Source organism: Chenopodium quinoa, unplaced genomic scaffold (genome assembly GCF_001683475.1).
Source record: "Chenopodium quinoa cultivar QQ74 unplaced genomic scaffold, ASM168347v1, whole genome shotgun sequence".
Lineage (NCBI taxonomy): Eukaryota > Viridiplantae > Streptophyta > Magnoliopsida > Caryophyllales > Amaranthaceae > Chenopodium > Chenopodium quinoa.
In genome coordinates, this window is record NW_018742329.1 from 7526371 (window position 1) to 7550602 (window position 24232).

Genomic DNA, 24232 nt, shown 5'->3' on the forward strand with positions numbered 1-24232 from the left:
AAGACATTAAAAATGGTTAATCTTTTGGATCTTAATGCTAAAATAAACAGATTAACTTAATGCTAAAATAAAGTACAATATTTAATTGATAATACGTACTCTAAAAACCTTAATTTTTAACTACTACTTTAATTTTATTAACTTACCTACAAAATGGAGGTACATCCGTACATGGTTAGCCACTACATTTATTTCTACAATGCTGTAATTAGAGAAAGAAGTTAAGCAATATAAAGAGGAAAATGCTATATATAGGCAACATATTCCTTAGGCTACATATAAGCATTAAAAATACTCTTGAAAACTATTTTAATAGAAAATCATGACAAATTCACGCTAATTATACTGATCTATGCGTGTTTTTGTCATAAATTCCTAATTTTATATAATTTTCAATGATAGCATTACCCATATAAAAAAATAAAGAGAAACAATATCTCCAATAATTTGTTACTCGTAAAATGCAACGACTCCTAACTCGAGCAATAAAAATATTTGACAACAACACAATCAAACATCACTCTATTATTTTTATTTATTCATAGAAAAAAATTGTTCACATTAACATAATAAGCAACAAAAGACCCAACAAATAAAAACCATAAACACAAGAAATGAACCGCGAACAAATAAACCTAAGACAGGTGCTCCCGGGTGCATATAAAACTTTCTTCTAACGTTCCACCCGGTTAGGCAGTGGGCTCAGCAGGAGCAGCCGGGGCGGCATCATCGGGCTTGTCCGAATCCTTGTTAAAGAAGGTCTTGATGACCAACTGAACGGCTAAACCACCAAGTGCAAGCACACCAACAACAATAGCAGCTTGTTTGACCGGAACATCCTTCTTTTCTCCTGAGCTAGGGGTAGTCATCTTTGATTGATTGAGATAAGAGGAAATAGAGGAATTGAAGTTGTGATATAGTTTGGAATTTGCCCAATTATGAAGTGTACGTACCAAATTGTTATATCTATAACAAAAATTTGTTTTATCTTGGATTTTTTGGGTTGTGGACTACAAAGTTTCTCTTATCTTGATAATTTACTTTGTGTGCCTCACAAATATAAAGCAAAATCACGTTGTAAACTTTGTCTTGTGAACCGACCTCGTTGACACTTGGTCCACAACAATTGCATCTCAAATCGAGCGGGTTGGGTTCCATATTTATCCCTTTGTTATACGGACTATTTTTTTTGGTGTTTAGAGAGCCATAAGTACGAATGATGAGAATCAATTTCGGAGTCTCTGAAATTGGAAAAAAGCTTTAACCACTCGGGCTTTTTATCACTCTCTCCCTATGTCATTTATAAGTGTTCCTGTTTGACTGGCACATTTATGCACACATAACAAACTAAAAATCTATCTATATCTATATCTATATAAGTATTTAAAAACACAAATCACAAATTTTTTATATGACACATGGCATCACAAGTCACTCATTACCCCTATATGCCACATGTCACCTCCCCTAATATTTATATTTAAGTCTTTATGCATTTTACAACTTGCAAATTCAAGTAATAAATTGAAATATTTCATTTCCGCCATAATAAAATAAAGTTCAATTAATTAGTACACATTACATAAACATATGAATTATAACAAAAATTGTCTTTTCATCTCCTAAACTTTAAATATAATTTAAACTAATATGTCATTTCATATCCCACAATCTTCATGTATGTATATATCTGACTAAATTCCTTCATCTTCTTTCACATTTTTACCCTCGCTCTTTGTTTCGTATAATTAACCCAAGTAACAACTCGTGCATTGAACAAGCCAAAAAGTTAGTTTAACTAATAAGGAGTAATGTATTTAATTATGAATAAATATACTATTTGAAAATTTGATAATAAAAAAGTACAAAATATACATTAAGACAATTGTTACAAGTATATGTATAAGTACAAACATTGATTAAAGTAATGTGTGTTAATAGTGCAGAAGTCATATTGAGATTCTAAAAGAAGGGAGTGTATATTTATTGATGAATAAGAGGCACAAATCTCGAATTTGAGAAGTATATAAAAAAGATAAATGAGCAAACTAAATCCACAAAGATGTAAGAGTACTAAATTGAATAATGAAATATGTGCTTGTTTGTTGTCACAGAAAGTAGACTTTTAGAAAGTTACTCCATCCTTTCCTAAATTACATTCATACTTCTCTTTATTATGCGAGGAATAAATGCTAGAAATATAAATGTAACTTAGGGATGGAGGGAGTATTGATTGAAGATTGTGATATTGTTTGATAGACAAAAACATTAAAAGTTACACTACTAAAGAAGTTTCACTATCTATCCTTAAAATATACGAACTACTCCCATGGTATATGAAACTAACCATGGGAGTAGTTCGTTCAACCAAAACACATTTCCCACCTCTTTAGATATACTTGGGAAAAGCTTCTTCCTTCGTTATTATATACCTCATATTCAACCCAATGACCACTAAAACTCGCAATATATATATTTTTTTAAAAAGAAAAGATAAAAAAAAATTAAAAAAAAAACCCCTTAGACCAACTAAAACCCAAATTAGAATTGAATTTTGCTCACAGCACCAACTCATTGAATTAAAATATTGTTGTTACTCTACATTTTATTGAATTAATTAATTATCAACTTATCAAGCTAAGATTAACTTAATTATTTCCCTAAAAAACTTAATTTGTATATGTTGTAAACTAATTTGAATTCAAATTATGTGACTCATCACATAGATATAACTCAAATTAAATTGTTTTGAACCTAAACACCATTCAAGTAATGACTAAGGGCCTGTTCTCATTGACTGAACTCAGCTGAGCTGAATTGAACTGAACTGAACTTAGCTGAACTTTGCTGAACAGAACTGAACTGAACTGAAATGAATATTTTATAACAGAAGGAAATTAGGAGCTGAGCTGAACTGAACTGAACTGAGTTGAATTGAACTGAACTGAACTGAACATAACTGAACTGAATTGAACTGAACTGAACTGAATTTCAACGTAAGAGAACAGACCCTAAGACTTGTTAGTCACTTTTGATTTGAGTATAGTTATGCATAGTTTTGTTGGATTTAAGGTAGCTAACTCTTTGCCAGTGTCAATCTTGATATGACCATAAGGGGCTTCAAGTGTTTCTCCAATCTTGATATAACTCAAATTAAATTGTTTTGAATCTAAAGATCCATGTTTCATTTTTGGCACCATGTTGCACGGCTTGGACCTACTCTATGGATATAGGGCCGGTTTTGATCATTACACTTGGGCTTGTGTCACACCCATTAGGACTATTAGAAATATACTTCGTAGTAATCATCATTAGTTTATGGAGATGTCAGGTTCACAATGAGCATTGTATACCCGGATGCACCTATTAATTTTGATCACAGGTTCACCGACAGTTATATTATTGAAATTTTTGACAAGTGCTTAGGACTCTTTATACACTTATTAGGCTAACCATATACTTTGTGTAAGAGATTAATGTGACAAATAAATTAACTTAGACATCTCAAAAAATTAGAAAGTAAACAAGTTTCCCATTCAATGTACTATCCCCCTATTTGACTCTTTTTTAAGGTAATTTACCAGGTCTTTGAGCAAAAAAAACATAACTAAATTGCCCGTGAGTTGGCCCTTCAAGTCAAAACCACTTGTATGAGAAACATCATGGCAACAACAAACCTTTGCAACCAATTCTTATATTTCATTTGGATAAGTTGGATGAATTGGTCATATTACTTAAAACCAACCAGGAACACAATCCCCCTAAACTCCTTATCACTCGTGGCAATTCCGTTAACACTACAACAGGATGAAATCGATATAACAAATAGGCGAAAAGCATTCTGAAGTACACAACAGAACCACCAGCATCAGTCCGCACACGGCCACACATCTTGTTTGAACTGTTGTGCTACTCATTTCTGGGCAAACCTTCAGTCAGCCAACATCATGGTCCATCTTCGTCTGGTTATAAAGTCAGCTAAGACACAGTACTGCTACAATCAGACTGTCAAAAACATATGCTATATACAAAATCATAATCTCTAATACTTATATTGCATAATCGCCAGTATCCATCAGAACGATATACTCGTACAATTAACTAATTAAGGTACTAGTGTACTACCACATGTAATCATATGTACACAATATCATTACAATACAACAGCACAAACAGCCAACTCCTCGTGTTTCAAAAAAAAAAAAAAAAAAAAAAAAAAAAAACAGCCAACTCCTCGTCGTAGCAAATGATCATATATATAAAGAATCAGCCTACAAGTGTAATGACAAAAACTCATCATCACTTTTACGTTTTACCAGCAATAAACATATAGATGTAAAACAAATTTATAATCCCTTTCTTCAAATACAAAGCCAAAGGGTAAAACGAAGGGATAAAAAAAAAGAAATCACATACTACATGCTTAAGAAAAAAGAAATAAAGAATCTAGACATAATACAAGCTTCTTCAGTCCTTCATACTTCCTCATTTGAAAGGGAGCGAAAAGAACAAACATATTCTTACCTGCTTGCTATCTTGCAGCTCCTAAAAAACGGCCTACTTTTGGGGGCTAATCCCCTTCTTCAGTAGATTTCCGAACTTCCGGTATAAAGGTTTTTTCTTCTTCTTGGAGTCAGAGTTTGCACCATTATCTGACGGAAGCTCGTTCATCTGATCAATGGTCTCAGCAGGTTCGGTCTTGGAATCAACTTCGTCGTCCAATGAACCTTGTTCTGTTTCCATCTCAGTCGAGACATCTCTGTCGACCTTGTAGCTTTCCCACATCTTTGTTTCAAATTCTGGGGTTTCATTTCTTGGCATCTCTTTATTCTCTGCTACTACAGTGGGTTTACCATTATCTTTATTCTCAAGGTCAACTGAAAGATCAACAGTTTCGACTCCCTTGCTCACACCATTGCTCAGTTCAACAGGCAAATGCTTCTCACTTGCTTCTGTTTGCTGAGGTAGAAGCTCTACTGATGGCATATTCTCGCCACAATGTCCATTTTCTTCGGAAAACTCTACCACTTTTGGGAGCATATCATACTCTTTGTCACTGTCTGAGAGCTCACCATTTTCTCGGGTTCTTTGGTAGGCCTTGGCTTCTTCAAGCAATTTGGTCAATTCGTCTATCTTCCAGACATTTGCATCTTCTGCAGCCCGAAGCTGTTCAATCTCTCTAATCATATTTTGCATTTCATTTTCTTTAGCACGCAGGCTGTCCTTCAACTTCAAACTCTCAGCCTCAGCTCCATCACGGGCTTCGTTTAAGGAAGCTGTCTCAGACATTGCTTCCCTGAGCGAACTCCTTAACTGAGATCCTTCCTCCTGTGCTGCATCAGCTTTATCTTCTGCTTCCCTAAGCAAGTGCACCAGCCTCATTATTTCTTTCTCCATTGAGGACTTTTCTTCTTCAAATTTTTTTACATTATTCACAAGCTGCAGCTCCTTTTGCTCCCACTCAGCCTTAGTGTCCTCATAACACAGCCCCGACTGTTCAACTAGTGATTTCTCTTCTTCTAGCCTCTTTATGCAGTTATTCAGCTCCAGCTCTTTCACCTCCCACTCGGTCTTTTGGTTTTGGTGCTCTAATCTTGATTGCTCCATCATTTCTGTAAGATGGTTAATCTCCTGCTTGGACTCATCAAGCATGCTTTCATACCTCTCATTCGATGCCTTCAAAACCTCCTTCAGATCTTCCATTTCAATATCAAAATCTATCTTCGATTGTTCCACTGTGTTTGTAAGGTGATCGATCTCTCGCTTTGAATCTTCAATAATGGCCTCATACTTCTCACTTGTTGCTTTAAGAACCAGCTGCAGATGCTCAATTTGTGTTTCAAAGTTTTCATGCTCTATTTGACTTGATAACAAACTCTCTTTGGCTTCCCTTGCTTCAGCAGAAACTTCATGCAAAGCTGAAGCTAAGCTTTCCATGGCTTTCTTGCTCTTCTCCTCTTCTTCTTTCAATGTTTCCATTTCATTAATCAGTTTATTTTTCTCTTCTAAAAGGTCCTGAACACTAGAAGCTGCAAGCCTCTCATTCTCCAGAGCCTGGGCTTTCTCTTCCATCACGGTTTCAAGCTCAGACCTAAGAGATTCAATCTTCTTAGCTGCATCCCTAGATTCTTCATTTGCTTTCTCAAGATGGCACTCTGATTCTTCCAAATCTACTTTCTTGTTTTCAAGCGAGATTTCCAACAGTGAAACCTTCTCCTTAAGGGCTGCAATTTCACATTCTGCATCATGTAGCAAGTCACTATTTCCTTCAAGCTGCTTCAAAATTGACTCAACTGATTCTGACGCTGATTTCTCCAATTTATTTGATTCTGTCACCTTCAATTCCAGTTCCTCAGCTCTGCTTTTCCATTCATCTAGTAAATTCAAGGCATACGATTCAGCCATCCTTGCAGCTTCCAACTCTACATTTAGCTGCTCATAAGCCTCTTCCTTCTGAACCAACTTCTCCTGGAAGCCCTTTGCCACTTGTAGCTCTTGCTGTAGAGACTGCATATCTGATTCCAAGTCCCTTACAATTTTTTCATTTGATTTCTCTCTCTCGACCAAATCCTCTTCAAGATCCTTGGCCTTTTCAAGCTGTTGTTTCAGGAAATCTATCTCTGACTTGAGCTCCATAACAGTCACGTCAAAGGATACCTTCTTCTCAGCCAACTCTTCCTCGAAATACTTGGCATTTTCAAGCTCTTTCTTTAAGGAATCAATTTCCAACTGTAGCTGAGTAACAACCGTCTTATGGGACTCTTCTTTTTCAATCAACTCTACCTTGAAGGCCTTTGCTATCTCAAACTCTTGTTGTAGAGAATTTAACTCTGATTTAAGTTCATCTACAACATTTTCATAAGAGTTCTCCTTCTCTATAAAGTCAAGCTCACTACACTTTGCCTTCTTGAGCTCTTCTTCCAAAGAAGCCATTTCTGATTTCAATTCTGCCACCGTTACTTCGTAGGACTTTTCCTTATCAATCAAGCCCTGCTCACATGCCTTTGCCTTGTCAAGCTCTTCCCGAAGGATTTTCAGCTCTGAATTCAAATCTTCCACAACCTTCTCATAAGATTTATCTTTCTCATGGAGTTCTTGTTCAAAGTTCTTAGCCCTTTCAAGTTCTTTTCTCAAGGAATCCAATTCTGATCTCAATTCTGCAACTAACCCATTCTCAGAATCTCCACTGTCATCCTTTGACTCAAGCAAACCCTTCAGCTTTGCAAGCTCAGCTGAGAGGTGTTCGGCCTTTTCAGCATGAATCTCAGCAATCTTGGTGGCATCATCAGCATGGCTAAGAGCCTGATTTTTAGTATCAGTAACCATCGCCAACTCCTGCTTAATCCTTTGAAGCTCCTCAGTAGCTGTGAGAAGAGCAGTCATATCTAAAGCATGTTGACTCCTCACTGCTTCTAACTCTTTTTTCCATTCCTCTTCTTTCTTCTGTGCAGTATCAATTCCTGCTTGCTCCAATTCAACAGCTCGGAATTTTTCAATCTCTGAACTCTCCTCGGCTTGCTTTTGAGCCACCAAAGACTCCTCAAGCTTCTTATTAGCTTCATCTGCTTGTTTCTTTGCCTCTTTCAACTCATTGAGCGCATGATTCTTCTCTTTCTCAGCCAAATGTAGCTTATCTTTTGCCTTTTTCAGATCATCTTGCGCAGCTGATAACTGGGCCTGCAACTCTGATGGCTTAAAAATACGCGGCAGTGGCTTCTGAATGAACAAAAACAGAAATTTACATCAGAATATTACAAAATTATACTGATTCCCATCAAAGAATATTACAGTCCAACCAATCCCATTCAATTCCCACAAAAGAATATTGCATTCCTGGCAATCCTATTCAATTCCCATAAAAGAATATCGCATTCCTACCAATCACATTCGGTTTTAAGTAGCTGAAACTACTATTCTCACAACATATACCAACCTAAAAATCATCACATAAACTTGCAAATACACCTATATATACAAAAGAAAAAGCATTATCACCTAAAAGCTTACAATTCCACCAATCAATTTCGATATCCAGTCACAATTTTATCCACTTTACTACTATTTTCACTATACAGATGGCTTTATCAGAATATACCAGCAGCATCTAAGTACACCCAACACTGATAAAACAACAACAAAAACCATAATTCAAAATGAGACATCAGGGAATCAGTTAAACATACTTCCGGTGTCGAAACTCGAGTGGTGGATCGAGTAATGGATGGCTTTGAAGTAACAGACCGTGGTGAAGACCGATCAATCGAAAGCCGCGAATTCGGAGCAGGAGAAGGTGAATCAGCATCTGATTTTAGTGATCCTGCCTTACCTAATTTGGCAACTCTAGGTGTAGTTGTTGCAGACTTGCTGCTGGGAGTATCAGATCTGCCCATAGTTCATAATGTGATCATTACACATTGCAATTGCAGATCAATTTACCAAAAACAGTAAGCATAAATATAACATTACTAGTTTCCATGTTACAGAAAACTTAGAAAAGGTCCAAATTTTAGTTAGATCCAACACAAAAATTCCCATTTTTTTACAGTAAAATCAGAATTGGTATGTCACAATCTCATCAAATTTCATTGGAAAAAAACCCAACTAATCACAATATTTTATAGTAACAGTAATTACCCATTTTAAATTTTCTCATTTTTTTTTAATTAATTCATGATATTGGGTTTTTTTCATGGTAATTAAATATAATTAGCAGAAATTAAAGATAACCCATTTCATCCAAATACCCAAAAAAAAAAAAAAAAACTCAAAGATCAAACAAAATAAACCAAACCAGATCTAAATGACAGGAAAAATATAGAAAACAAGTTTACTTACTTGGACTTTGAAGACATGGTGCTCTGCAAGCCAAAATTAAAAGCAGTTTTTTGAAGTTACCAAAAAACTAATCATGCAACAAAGAAAAATAGTAATGGGTGCTAAATTTCTGACATTATAATTCCAGAAAATATAAGAATGTGATTAATAACTTAAATATAAGAAAGAAAAGAAAAGAAAAAAAAAAAAGAGTTGAGATGTGTTTATAATAAGTTGATAAAAAAGAACTCTCTTTAATTTTTTGGTTTGGAGTTTCCTTTTCAGTTTCCTGTGTGTCTGTCTGTCTGTGTACCGTTCTAATCTCTCCTAATGACTGCTTCGGTGCCCACTACGGGCACTACTGCTATACGGTTGTATCTTTCTATGAATTGGACAAATCTAACCTTAGACCGTTCTTTTCTCTTCTTTTCCCAAGGTTTGTATAGTTACGATTATACGTTTATCCGAGTTGATAATCGGGTTGTTTGGATTGAGATTATTAATTCGAGTTAAGTTTAAATTAAAGATATACCATGTCCGACGGTAAAATGGGCCTGACCCAAGTGATTTTATTAATGTTATTAGTAAAAACTAAAAACTTACTCCATAATAATTTTATTCTTTTTAGTCCGTACTCGGAAGATATTGTCGAAGTGTGATTAATTTTGACTTTTGAAGTAGAAGGTTACAAGTTTAAAGTTTTAAACTTTGATTCTTTCAATATTTGCGTCCAAGATTTGTGACTAGTTTGGATGATAATATTGTTAATACTCCATACTTATAACTCCATATAATAGGCTATGTATGATTTTAAGATGGTTAGGGTCCGAGTTTTGAATGACCGTATCCAATTTCCTATTTGTATCTTATAACTCCATAATAAATGTAACTTTTTAAGGAATAATAAATGTAACTTTATAAGTTTATAACACTTAAAATTAATTACTACGGAGTACTATATAATACGGATAGATAATAAATACTCACTTTGTATTACATACTAGTATTTGAACCTGAAGTAGTATAAATTTTATGATTTTTTTGGTAATAATTATGAATTTTTGTTTGCAATTATTATTAGTCACGTCAAATTTTTAGTTGGGTCAGATTAAAACAGAACATAATTTTGGGTATAGAATTGTTACGTAGGTCAAATTTTGTGATGTCTACTTTTTACCTTAAATTATTGGTTGATATCAACCCGTTGTACTTTTAGTAAAATGGACAGGATAGTGGGTGGATATATTGTGGCCTTTGTGGGTCATTTTCTTTTTCTTTTCTTTTTTAATTTATTTAAATCGAGTGTAGTAGTGAGAATTAAGGAGTACAGTAATAGTCTACTACTAGTACTCTAGTAGTGTGCAATTTACCTACAGGAGTTTAAGATGATGTTTCTCTTGCCTCTTCAAATGTTAACGTACAAAGATCAGAGATTCCTTTAACACACCCTCATTTTGCTATATTAATTTCATGGTTGACCGATCCAATACTATAAGTTATGAGTCACAGCCTCACAGGGGGATTTTCGTTGATGGATACTGTTGGGCTCTGGTTAACCACCTTGTCGGATTGCACGCAAACTCTGTTCTATATTAGTATGATATTTTCTGCTTTGAGCTAAGTCAATACGGATTTATTTTTGGGCACTTTTTTCAAAGGACTCATACTAATTGAATGTGCTTTCACTTATTAGAAAGTTATCTCTTCTTTTTGTAAAAAAAAAAAAAAAAAAAAGAAAGTTATCTCTTCTTTATAAAGTTTCATGTGGGACTTGGGATGAACAACCCCAACAAACCTCCCCTCAACCAAGGACATGGTCTCCCTTCCCGCAAAACTATCTTACACCACCGCTAATCTCCTATCACCACGAGACACACTGCTTAAGCCACGGTATCAGGAGAACTTTTGACGCAAGGCACCACAATTGCGAGGTCACACATTTAAGGGAGCGTCCTACACCATGCTACCAAGGACTTGTACCCACGTCATCGAGCTGCAACACTCTACACCCATGTGTTCCAGCACCCAATCACATAAGGCTTTGTGTATGTCCCAATTGAACCATTGGCTCTAATACCACTTGTAAGAATCGTAAAGGGATCACTACAATACCCACTATGTCACACATAAGACAATCAACTCAAATTCAATCCAATTAACCCAAATTATCACACATCCAAATTAACACAACCAAGTCAGCAATCAAGCAGTAGCAAAACAACAACAATACCAACAATAATAGGAAGAAACAATCACAATCAACAAATACTCTTACAGTTTGGTCACTCATAATCTCTTTAAATTAACTATTCGTAGCATAGAATATGCAAATATATTCTCTTACAAAACATCTCCAAAGCCTTGTCAAAATAAAAAAAAATAAAAAAAAAATAAAAAAAAAATAAAAAAAAACCATCTCCTAATTATAAAAGAATCTACATAATCAAATATACATGACATTTCTCCTCTCTTTCACTAAAAAGATGCCATGTCATCCAATCAGAGATATGAAATATACGTGTCAATTAAAAATTTCCAATGTCAAAATTTGAACTTTATTTTTTCAAAAAAAACAAATAAGAAGTCATCTCATCTTCGCTCCTTAAGCTCATAGATGCACTTATTTAGTCGTCGTTGTTTTCAAGGACTTATTTAGTCTTCTTAAATAAACTTAAGGTAGACAGTGAGTGTTAAAAAAACATTTATACTAGATAATAGATATTGACTAGAAGACAAACTTTTAGAGCTTGGACATCCATGGGATGCTTTCCTCTCTACCAATTCATTTTTGTTCATAAACATGCACAAATGCTTCTAACCGCACTTTGTAATCAGACTAATCACTAATATAATTTGCTAACATGGTTTATAGTTCTTTTTTTTTTTTTGGTTTAAAATCACTAACTTATGACGATTTATCTCTTATAATTTCTAATAATTTCTTTGTTCTTTTTTTATGGGAATTTTGAAAATTTTACACTATTCAAGCAAACTATTTTATCCATCTTTTTTTTTTATTTAAATCTTAGGAAAAATATAGTCTTATGGAGTGTTTTTAGATTTGTCTGGTATATGCTTTTAAGATATAAGTACCAACTTTTTATAATATTTTGATCCCACAAACTCATGGTTGTGAGATACAAACCTTACCATTAATTAGACCAAGCTATGCTTGGTAGTACACCTATTTGGTAAGTGGTAATTAGGGCTGCAAATGAGCCGATATGTTTGTGAACAACTCGCGAGCAAGCTCGGTCAAATCTCATTCAAAACTTGTTTATTAAGTATTGAACGAGCCTGAACAAAAATATGAGGAGCAACTCGCGAACAAGCTCGGTCAAAGCTCAGTCAAAACTTGTTTATTAAGTATTGAACGAGCCTGAACAAAATATGAGGCTCGTTAAGTAAACGAGCCCAACTCGAACACCTTCGTGCTCGGCTTGTTATTGTTCACAAACACTCGTTCATAGCTCGTTAAAAACTCGTACATATGATCGTTCGTATGCTCATTTATAACTCGTTCAAGCTCGAAACAATTAATTTCACCGTTTGAATTATTCTCAAAATAGTACAATTTTAAGATGGAACCAAATCAATTATAATCAATTATCGTATATAATCAAATTAGCCATGTTAATAATACGGAGTATCATATAAGATTAAAATATGTGGAGTATTATTGTTAAGAAAATGAATAGTATATTTGCTCAAATTTCTCATTTATAATATCAAACACTTATTACTGCCTATCTTGTTGTTATGATGAATATCATCAAACGACTTTTCTGATTGGAGTATACTTATAATTTTTCAAAGTTGATTAATCTTAGCTTAATTGAGCTCGTTCACGTTTGAGTTCGTTCACATTAGAGCTTGTGCAAGCTCGAGCTCGAATCGCAAACGAACGAGCTCACCACTACAAAAATAAAAGCTTTTTAGCAACTAAGTTTGGCAACAGATTTTTAAAATGTTGCTAAATAGCAACGAATCTAAATTTTTTCATTGCCTAATTAAAAGCGACATTTTATGCTTTAGTTTTTATTAAACAATGGCTACATATTTTTGATTTGTTGCTTTTTAAAACAAATTGTCTTACTAGTTGTTACTAGACGGCATAGTATTTTTCTCTTGTTGCCAAATAGTAACAAACTATGACAACAAATATTTTATTTGTATTGATTTAGAAACAAACAAATAGAATGAATTTTTGAATTGTTTCCATTAGAAACAAGTCTTCTAAATTATTGTTGCTAATTGATAACGCATTATATATTTTGTTTGTTGCCATTGGAAACGAGTTGTGTTATATATTGTTGTTAATTTATATTTAAGCCACTTTTTGCTGTAATGTATAAAATTATTTGTTGCTAAAATGATATCAAATAGAGACAGATTTCAATTTTGTCTCTAATTTAGAGACGGATTTTTGATTTTGTCCCTAATTTGGAGACAAATTTTTCAATTTCGTCTCTAATATTTTGTTCACTTATTATAAATTATATGCATAGAAGTAAACAAATAGTACTTGGTATAGTTGGTAAGAGATTCACCATTTGACTTTAAGGTCGCAAGTTCGACTCCTACCAAATGCGATTCTTGAGACTGGGGATTCAAAGAGCCTTACATGCAAAGTCGAGCCGAGTTGACCTAACCTGAGTGACCATTGGGTTTTTGTCTCGTATAGTGTTGATAGCAACCAATACTAATGATTTATAGCTATTTTTATGAACCAACTTTAATAATTTGTTGCTATTTTTTTGAACCAACATTAATAATTTGTTGCTATTTTAGGAACTAACATTAATAATTTGTTGCTAATTTTAGCAACAACCAATGGTAATTTGTTGCCAAAGTTGGCAACGAATGCACCAACAGCAACAATCATGGAAACTATATTTAAATTGATGCAATATTGCAACAAAATTTCTTTGCAACTGGTTTCCAAAATCCTATGGCAACAAGCCTTTTAGCAACAACAAATTTTTGTTTCCAACCCGTTAGTTGCTAAATAGAGTTGGCAACGGATTTTTGGTGAATAACAACAAATTTTAGTTGATGCTATATTGATTTTTTTTTTTTTTTTTTTGTTGTAGTGAAGCCGAGCTCGAACAAGGCAAAACCTTAATGAACAAAGCTCGAACACAAAATTATGAAGCTCGTTCAAGCTCGAGCAAGTTCGAACACTTGAAATCTTTATCAAGCTTAGCTCGAACAAGTAAAAACTCAATTCGGCTCGGATCGTTTGCAGCCCTAGTAGTAATTGATAATAGTGATAATAAGAATGAATTTGTATGCAAGCATAAATGTGTAAAACCAATGTTTATTCTCATGGTAATCAACTAATTACTAGTATACCCTCAAAATATTATTACACTATATTTTATTTCTTCTCAACCTTTTAACCTCTATAACCACTTGGGGATTGGTATTGAAAGGTAATGAACATGAAAGAAGAAAATACAAATTAGTGGTGAGTTTTTAGTATGATCGACGTAATTCCTTTCCTGTCAAATTACACTTAAATTCATTTTCATTACTATTACTAATAAACGACTAACCAACGGACCGATTGTATTTTTGTATAGGCTTATGAAGAACGGTTACCATTGTCCATTTAATTAGTTTGTGGTAAAGCTAACTATTAGTGATGGAGATCCATTGCCTAAAAGTTGTTGCAAACTAGACCTGTTGAGGTTGGAGTTTAATATAAACCACAACTCGTGATTTGATGGACAAACTATCTTCGTTTTATTCGTTGGATTGCTTGATTGCATATGCTTCTTATACATTTATAAAGTTAAATAATCTAATCTCAAAGCAATTGTGAAAAATTAAATGTTCCAATAAAAAAAGTGGGAACTAACTCTTGGATGTAAAAGTCAAGAATGTCACATTCATTTTATAGTGCTATATTATTATATCCTTGTCTTTTTCTTGCACCCTAACCACCTATTTATACTTTAGCGTCGGTAGTGAGGAGATTAATTGATAAATGATAATATTACAGCACTATTTAATGGGATAAATTAGATTGTCATTAACAAAATTCAGTGCCTTCGATAATGACTTCAAAAGAAATGCCTTATTCTTGTACAAATTCTATAATATAGTAGGTGCCCCTTAAGTTAGTTGTTACTTGTTTAGTCTCTCTATCTCAAATTATTAGTCACACTGATTTGACGACGTAGGATTTTATTCTCTTACTTGTAGATGCTAGTAGAAATCATCAACTTATTTGTGTGAGTAGCCACATTGTGTGGCAGGAGGTATTTATATGAACTACTTATTTAGGGGTTACTTGTACTTTTATGGGAGTTACTTATTCTTACGGTTAGTGCGGTTTCAGTGGGAGAGTAACCATGACCGATCGAATAACCTTTGGATAAATAACTCCTATAATTTACCCCTGACTAAATGAGTAACCCTTTAATAATAACCCTTGAACAAACAAGTAACGAACCCCTAAATAAGTAATTCAGACGAGTAACCCCTGACCAAATAAGTAACCCTCTACAAGTAACTCCTGCCACACTGTATGGTCAACCACATATAAAAAAATTATGAGTAGAAATTAGGACATTCTTTTTGAGAGGTGTGAGTGTAAACCTTGTTTTAATGTATTTTTTTTTAAAAAAAAAAATTATGCAAGTCCCAAAGTAATTAACAAAAAATAGTGGATAAATTTTCTTACACCAAAGTGTAGCAAGTAATTTGGGATGACTTTATAAAAAAAAAAAGTCATGCAACTAAGTGTCCATTCACATTTATTGAATTGAACTGATTGGAGTTGAATTGAACTGAACTAAAATGAATACAGCTGAACTGAATATTTTATGAGAAAAGGAAATTAAGAGATGAACTAAACTGAATTGAACTGATTGGAGTTGAACTGAACTGAAATTAAGCAGAAGTGAACATACCCTAATTCGGGATGAATCGGAGAAAGTGTTAATAATCAATCAATTAGATAAGTATGTGTTTAAACAGAGCAAAACTTATTTATTTATCTAAACATAACTTAGGAATGTTACTATAGTTGCGAAATAAACTTGAGCATCCCTAGTGAGTTATGACATTATTTATAGCCGAACTAATTTGCATTAACTCATTTGAATTAAACTTATTATTAATCCTTAAAATTTTCAAGTATGTCTTGCAGAGAGTAGCCATTATGTCATATGAGATCTCTTTTTCAATTCAGTTTAATATCTTTAGGGGTCGTTTGGTTCGCACGAGGGAATCGGAATGGAATGAACAAAGGGAAAGACAAGAAATGGAATGAAAATCCCCCAATTTTGGGTTGTTGTTTGTTTTGAATAACAAAGGAATGGAATGAATGGAAGGCCACCGGTCCAACCAACACACCACCACCACTCGCCTTCACTTTCAACCATTTTTAGCCACCACCCAGCCACTCCACCCACTCGCCGCACCTCCTCCACACAACTCCCCCCTTTGCCGCGCCACCACCACCCCTCGTCGCGCTTCCTCGACCTCTCCTCCCCCAAAAAAACCACCCATAACCCCGAAAAACCCTAACCCCAATCTCCCTTAACCCCAAAATCCGGCGCCCAGCCCTCCCACCACCCTCGAAACCCTGGTGGGAGGGCTGGGCGCCGGATTTCGGGGTCAAGGGAGATTGGTGTTAGGGTTTTTTGGGGCTATGGGTGGTTTTTTTGGGGGAGGGGAGGGCGGCGAGGCTCAGGGGAGGGTCGGAGGAGGGGCGGCGGTGGTAAGGGTAGGGGCGGCGGTGGTCTGGGCTGGTTTTCCGGTGGTGATGTGAAGGTGGTGATGTGAAGGTGGATAGGGAATGGAATGGAAATACCTAGGGGGGGGTGGGGAATGAAGTTAGAGGGATTTGGGGGAATGAAGGGGGGTAAAGGGAATGGGAAAAATGGGCTAATAAACAACAACAAAGGGAATGTGGGCAATTGATTCTCATTCCCTTTGATGATTAACCCTAACCAAACGGCCCCTTAGTATGTTAAAGTAATCAATGTTATGTTTATAACTATTGTCTACTCCCCTCCTCATTCTTGTGATAGGGTGGGCAACGGGGGATCCCCCACATCTAAGGGTGAGAAAAAAGATCGTGTATTCGGAATTGAAACTGGAACCGGTTAGGAATCGGCGGATTCCAAACCGGAATTGGACTAGGTTCCAATTTTGGGTAATAAATTAAGGAGCCGGTTGTAATCGGTTTCAATTCCAATTCTTGATTTTTTTGACCCGAAACCTATTGGATACCCGGTGACCCAACATATGTTACGTACACTAAATAAGTTTTAAACGCTAAAATCAAAGGAAAAAATATATATGCAACCCTAAGGGCTGCATATAAAAAAAGCTAAAAATGAAAAGAGGACAATAAATAACCATTTATTACACCGATTTACTCGTAAATTGTCAATAAATTCTCAACTTAATACTAAAAAGGGAAGTATATTAAATGCTTATATGCATCCCTTAACATTACTCAAAATTAAAATAGACGAAACCTTCTTTATCGAAGGAGACAGGAAAGGAACGTTTCCCCCCAAAACCCCCTCGGGGGGAAATAAGTATTATAAATTACATTATATTTTAACAATTATATACATAAGTGGGTACTCGGAATCATAACCGGTACCCGATGGTTCCAATTTCAAGTCCCAAATTTTAGGACCTGGTTAAACCAATTCCAATTCCTGATTTTAGGCCCGGTACCAACCAATTCCGAGCCCGGGTCCTAAAATTTTGACTGGTTATTCGCCGGTTTGCTCATCCTAACCCGCATCTTACTAGCTAGAAGAGAATAAAAAAAAAAACTATTGGGGATGTTTGAAAATTGGTTTTTGCCTCGCTTTTGGCTTTTTAGTTTGGTCAAACAACCAATATGTTTGGTAATTGGCTTTTTATATCAGCTTTTAAGCTGGCTTTTCCATCAAAAGCCAAAAGCTAATAGGAGTAACTTTTTCTATTGGTTTTTGGCTTGTTGGTCGACTTTATCACAATAAATAGCTAGCAACCATTAAAAATTTTATCAAACGACAACTAACTTAAAAGGCCAAATCATACAACTAAAACTTCCGACTAGTCAAACAAGCCAACCGCCGATTGTCAAACAACCCCATTGTCTACTCCATCCTTTTATGAGGCAAATGTTTAAATAAGTTATGAAAAATTATGATCAATTCATCACTTTAATTTACAAGATATTTACTCTTTAGGAGTGGTCGTTCACATATAGGCTCCGTTTGTTTTAGTAGAGAACATTTTTCATTCAAAATCAGTTTTCAATAGGTTTTTTTGGTTTGATTTTGGAAAAGCTATTCCAAAATCAAAATGAGGTGAAAGATATTTAGAGGAGTGAAAATAGAGAACTGAAGAGTAAAGAGGAAAAGATAGCATACCTTCGTTACAACAGGAAAAATTAGAGTAAAGCATAAATACGGTTCCTAAACTATTGTATAAGGGTAAGTTTTAGTCCCTCTCAACTTTTTTGGAGAGTTTTAGTCCCTCCCCCACCTTGAAAGGTATTTTCCAGCCAAAAGTTTAGGGACTTAGCTGACTAAGCATTAGTTTAGGGACTATGACTCAGCAAATTAGTTTAGGGATGTTGAGTCATAGTCCCTGAACTAACGCCTAGTCAGCTTTAGTCCCTAAACTAATGCCTAGTCATAGTCCCTAAACTAACCTAAACTAATGCCTAGTCAGCTTAGTCCCTAAACTTTGGCTGGAAAACACCTTTTAAGGTTGGGGGGGGGGGGGACTAAAACTCTCCAAAAAAGTTAAGAGGGACTAAAACTTACCCTTAAAGAATAGTTGATGGACTGTATTTATGCTTTACTTGGAAAAGTTAAAGGGGTTTTCCTAATCTAAAAAGAAACTTTCTATGTACACAAATTTTTATATGTGGCTACCCACATGGTATGATCACTTCACATATAAGAAAATTAATTAAATAATATGGGGTTATGGTGATTGTGCAAATGGGATTACTTTAACGTATTTGAGTTACGTATAAAAAAAAAAGTTACTCACTTATATAAGTGGAATCATTCTTTTAATTTTTAAAACAAAACATAGGGGTCACTTGAAGTCTTGAATGAACAAATGAGATTACTTATTTCTAAATTAGTTGATATTACTCACTCATATAATCAATCGGGGTTACTTTAATGAACAAAATGAGATTACTCTTATAAATATTTAGGGTTACTCATATATATAAATAAGGATTATTCTTATAATAAATCAATGTGGTCACACCATATGACTAGCCACTTACTTTTCTTCCATGTAAAAATTGTACGTGTTCAACTCTCAAACACAAGAAAATTTAGAAATGAAAGAATCTATTTTCATGGAAAATGTTTCCACCAAAGCATATGGTAATCACACCAATAAGAACGGTTGTTTATAATTTCGATCTATTGCATGAAATTTTTAGATGATCAATTTATCAGCATCCGCTCGAGTGCTCAACTCTTTTCACAAATACCACGTCAAAATAGTTTCAGAGGTTTTTCAGTGCGGCAAGTCATATGGTGCGGCAGAGTTTACTTGTAGGGTGTTACTTGTATTGTAGGGTTAGTTGTATGAGTTACTTGTATGGGTTACTTGTAGGGTGTTACATGTATTATGAGATTATTTGTATGGGTTACTTAGCTTGTATCGTGGGGTTACTTATATTCTGAGTAACTCCTATAAGTAAATCCAAACCAAAACCCTATACCAAACTAGTAACACTCTACAACCCTTGATTTAAAACCAGGAACACCCATACAAGTAACCCCACAATACAAGTAACACATACAAGTAACCCCTAACAAAACTCATAACACCCTACAAGTAACCACTGCCGCACCATTTGGCCAACTACATACAAAGATTTGTAAAATAGTTTTATTGATAAGTGCTAAGATAAGTTCGAATGGATTTAGAATTTTAGATAATCAAATTAAATTCAAACCACTTCAAGGAAAAGTACATGTTGAAAAGATGTACTATTAAGGGTCTGTTCTCTTACGTTGAAATTCAACTCAATTTAGTTCAGCTCAGTTCAATTCAGTTCAGTTCAGTTCAGCTCAGTTCAGTTCAGTTCAGCTCAATTCAGTTCAGTTCAGCTCAATTTAGTTCAGTTGAGTTCAGTCAATGAGAACAAGCCCTAAGGCTATGTTCAAATACGCCTCATGATTGCTTTAAATGAGTTTAATATACTACTCATACCAATAAGATGCATCTTCTTTTTAGGGAGCTCATTTGCTAAGATATTCCATAGTTAAGTGTGCTTGGCTGGGAGTAGTCTTGGGATGGGTGACCTCCTGGGAAGTTTTCTCGAGGCGTGCATGAGTGAGGACAAAGTGTGCCGGAAGGACTTGTGTTGGTTTGTGGGGATAGTTGTTGGCCCTCGATGCGCATTTCGTGACAATAGGCACCTCCCTAATTTGTTTGGGGTCTGGGTGTTACACTATGTTCATTTCAATTTTTTTTTAAGAAATCGAATTTATTTTTGCGGAACTGAAATTAGTTTTACAGCAATTAAAATATTTTTGCTAAATTGAAACTAGGATAAATTGGATTTTAACACCTGACAAAAGGCTGAAAATGGTTTTTAACACCCCCCAAAAAAAAACTTTTATTTTAACACCTCCCAAAAATATAAAAGTTGGAAGTTAACATCAGTTAACGATTTCCGTCACGGAAATTTAACGTGGGTCCCATAAATTGGTTTTCGCTCTCCTTCGTTTTCAATTTTTTACGAAACCCACCTTCGTGGCTGCCATCCCATTTTTTCTTCTTATTCCTCCCTTCATCTTTTCTTCGTCTTCTTCCTCCCTTCATCTTCATGGCTGCCATCCCAAACTCTTTCCTTCGTTCTTGCCCACCGGGCACCGGCCAACAAACAGCCATTGACAATTCTCCCGACAGCCAGCCCCCACCTCCTTTCAAACCCATCCCCCTTCACCCACCCCCAAATGCACTCGCGATGATTCCGATCAAGCTTGGTTACATTAATGGTAGAAACTCCCACACCACCACAGTCGTCATTTCGACGAATAATCAGCAAAATTTGATCATTTAATAGAAGGAAGTCGTTGGATAGTAGCCCAAATAAGGTCGTCGTCGTTTTCGCGACCGATTCGGAGTTGGAAATTAGGGCTTGATTGAGTTAAAGCTTGATGAAATTGGGGGAATTGAGACATTTTGAGACGGGTGGAGGGCCGAAATCAGGACGGAGAAGGGGGGATGGAATCGGGACGGGGAAGGTGAGGGGGGCCGAGGTGGCTTCGCTGGCGAATCTGGTGGAAGATCTCGCGGAGGTGCTGGTAAGGAACGTGGTGGCTCTGAAAAATTTGACTGTGAGATTGGTTGCAGAGTTTAGGCGAGCTGTGTGGTGGATATTGTGGGCTTGCTGGTTGAGTTCACAACGATTTTGAGGGAATAGCCTGGAGGTTTGGTCGAGTTGGATTCGCTGGGGAAATCGATTTTCGCCACTGTTGGTTGTCCGGAGTGGTGGTTTCTATGGTGGCTATTCTAGTGTTTTGGTTGGAAGAGGACAAAACATGTTTGCTGGCTGCGAAGGCTTGGTCAGTAGCCGTACAGGGCCCTTTATGGGCGGCGGAATTGGTGGTAAAAAAAATGGAAGTTCTCAGTCGCTTTGTTCTCCAACGAAGGAGAAGATGAACCGGTGTTGAATTTTTTTATTTATTTTTTGTATGGTTTGATTTATGAGCACCAAAAATCTGTAAATCTGTAAATTATGAGCACCAAAAATCTGTAATGGATAAAATCAATGAAATGAAGGTTCAGAGAGGAAGTTTCGTGTTTTGCTGGGTGAAAATTGAAGTTGAAGCCAATTTGTGGGACCCACGTTAAATTTCCGTGACGGAAATCGTTAACTGGTGTTAACTTCCAACTTTTATATTTTTGGGAGGTGTTAAAATAAAAGTTTTTTTTTGGGGGGTGTTAAAAACCATTTTCAGCCTTTTGTCAGGTGTTAAAATCCAATTTATCCTTGAAACTATTTTTTTTACTGATTTTCTATTATATTTCTTCTTTAAAGTTATTGAATTGAATTTATTTTTACTAAATTGTACTTACTTTTTACTGAACTATACTTATTTTTACTAAATTGAAATTATTTTTACTTAATATTATTTTTTTTAAGGTGAAGTGAACAGGGCCTAAGTGTTAAAACGATTAACAATAAACAAATATTTACTAAACAATTTTACATAACCTGCTATTAGATTTACAACAAGCTAGTAGTTTAATACAATTAAATAATTAATTAAACCAATTCATACAACTAGTTATATCAACCATTTGAGTCCAACCAACGACAAGAAAGTAAATCAAAGGGCATCACCAATGCTCATATCAACTCAATCCAAAGTAAGTTGATTTGAACTATCCGATTACCCCCTTAGTTAATTATGTCCATCAAATCAATTTTAAGTTTTTTTTTTAATTTTTTTTTGACAACGGTTTAAATAAATATAACACTATTACAGACTACAAGCCTTACTAGCTCCTTTGTTACAACGAGAATGTATTAAATTAAAGAACATCTTTCATGCTTGATCTTGCCGGGGTGAGAAATCTACCAATTGCCTTCGAACATACGACATAGAATACAACATTCTATTATTGTATCCCACTTTCAATTGAACTTGGAGAATGCATAAGAGGATGTTGAACAAACAAATTTCGGCATACATATTAACCAGATGAAAAAAGCACCACCAATATCCAATAACATAAAGTAAATGGGGTAGGGAAACAAAGTGGTTAGGGCATAACAACACAAATTGAATCACACATTTAAGTGATTCGGTACCCTTAACTGTGGGTACCATTGATCTCTTCTCTGGGAAGGAGACCATTGACATACAATAAACCCCCAAAAATGAATTTTGAAGGCGTCTAAAGATTTCATTTTGAGGAGCAGTCTTAAGATAGGAAATTTTCAAAGTAATAGATTGAAAATCTATTACTAAGCTAAAACAAAGGATATCAAGGGATAACCTTCTGAAAAACCTTCAATTGAAAAAATCGAAGGAGGAAACGATGACCAAACTACAAGCCCTGACCAATTGTATTAACCAAAGGATACCACTCCAATGGCAAACCCCCCAAAATACCGGAACTCAAATATCTAAAACTATAAACGGGAGCTTAACATACTCCTTTAAATCCTCAGAAAACTCGACAAAACCCCAATTAGGACAAAGAAAACCGCATCGAAGAGCAATAAACTTACAACAAAAACCCGTTAAAGTAAGGAAAATTAAAAACAAAGCTAAAACCGAATTAAAAGCCATTCAAACAAGAAAGAAAACACAAGGTTGGAAACAACCTATTAAACCGATAGACCCTTCACCATCAACCCAAACGACGGCCGCAGTAGGAGTCTCGAAACAAACCCCGAACTCACAAAAGGAAGAAGATTCGAGAATAAAGCCCAACACAAGAACACTAAACAAACCCTAACCCTAACTTTAACTTTACCGACATGATCTTTTCGATCACCACTAGCTGGCGGCGTTAGAGGTAGCCGTTGATTCTTGTTTCATCGACCGACCTTGAAACCCGATTTGAAAGCAACCCTCTTTCCCTCCGCTAACCTATTCAGAGTTTTTTTTTAGAATTTTAAGTTTCTAACACCGCTAATGTATTAATTAAAAGTAAATAAGAATTTAAGGGGAAAAAAACCTTTAAATAAATATGCTGAAGCATACACCTAAATCGGTAGTATTACCGCCACACTCAATAACTTATCAAGTGTTAAGGCTTACAAAATCTCAATAATACAACTCAATTATCTAAGTGAGCTATTAATAATAAACCTTTACAAACTCATTATAAAATACTAATTGAAACACTTGAGCTCCTTTAGCTACGATCAATTGATTATCCTGCTTAGACAAACTTGACTACTCACCATTAAGGACAAATTCCAAAATGGATCGTCGTAAGGCCATCATAAGAAAGAAACATGACTACTAACATAAGTAGCATAACAAAACTACACACATGTAAGCAAAAAGCTGACTAATCATCACACATCAGAATTCAAAGAATAAATAACATTACTAATTCATCAAATAATCAATGTAGTTCGAAATTACTGAAGAATCAAAGTGAGAGTGTTTACTCCAATTTTGCAATACTCGCAAACAAAATAATAAAGTACTAATGACTTGACTTGAAATGTAAAATTCGTGTTGGAAGAAGCTAATAAGGTAGGTGGGAGATAATTGATGAAGAATTAGGGTATGTTCTCATACGTTGAAATTCAGTTCAGCTCAGTTCAGTTCAGTTCAGCTCCTAATTTCCTTCTCTTATAAAATATTCATTTCAGTTCAGTTCAGTTCAATTCAGCTCAGCTCAGTTCAGTTCAGTCAATGAGAACATGCCCCTAGTCATCCCT

General features: G+C 35.2%; 1 protein-coding gene across 1 annotated transcript; it reads right to left on the reverse strand.

The window, feature by feature from the left end:
- Window positions 1-4237: 4237 nt before the first annotated feature.
- On the reverse strand, window positions 4238-9190 carry LOC110691532 (WEB family protein At5g16730, chloroplastic-like). The gene is made up of 3 exons (XM_021868471.1): window positions 8836-9190; window positions 8184-8382; window positions 4238-7716 (listed from the first exon to the last, which is right to left on the reverse strand). The coding sequence occupies exons 1-3, from the start codon at window positions 8850-8852 to the stop codon at window positions 4558-4560; spliced, it is 3375 nt and encodes a 1124-aa protein (XP_021724163.1). The 5' UTR covers window positions 8853-9190; the 3' UTR covers window positions 4238-4557.
- Window positions 9191-24232: the final 15042 nt, after the last annotated feature.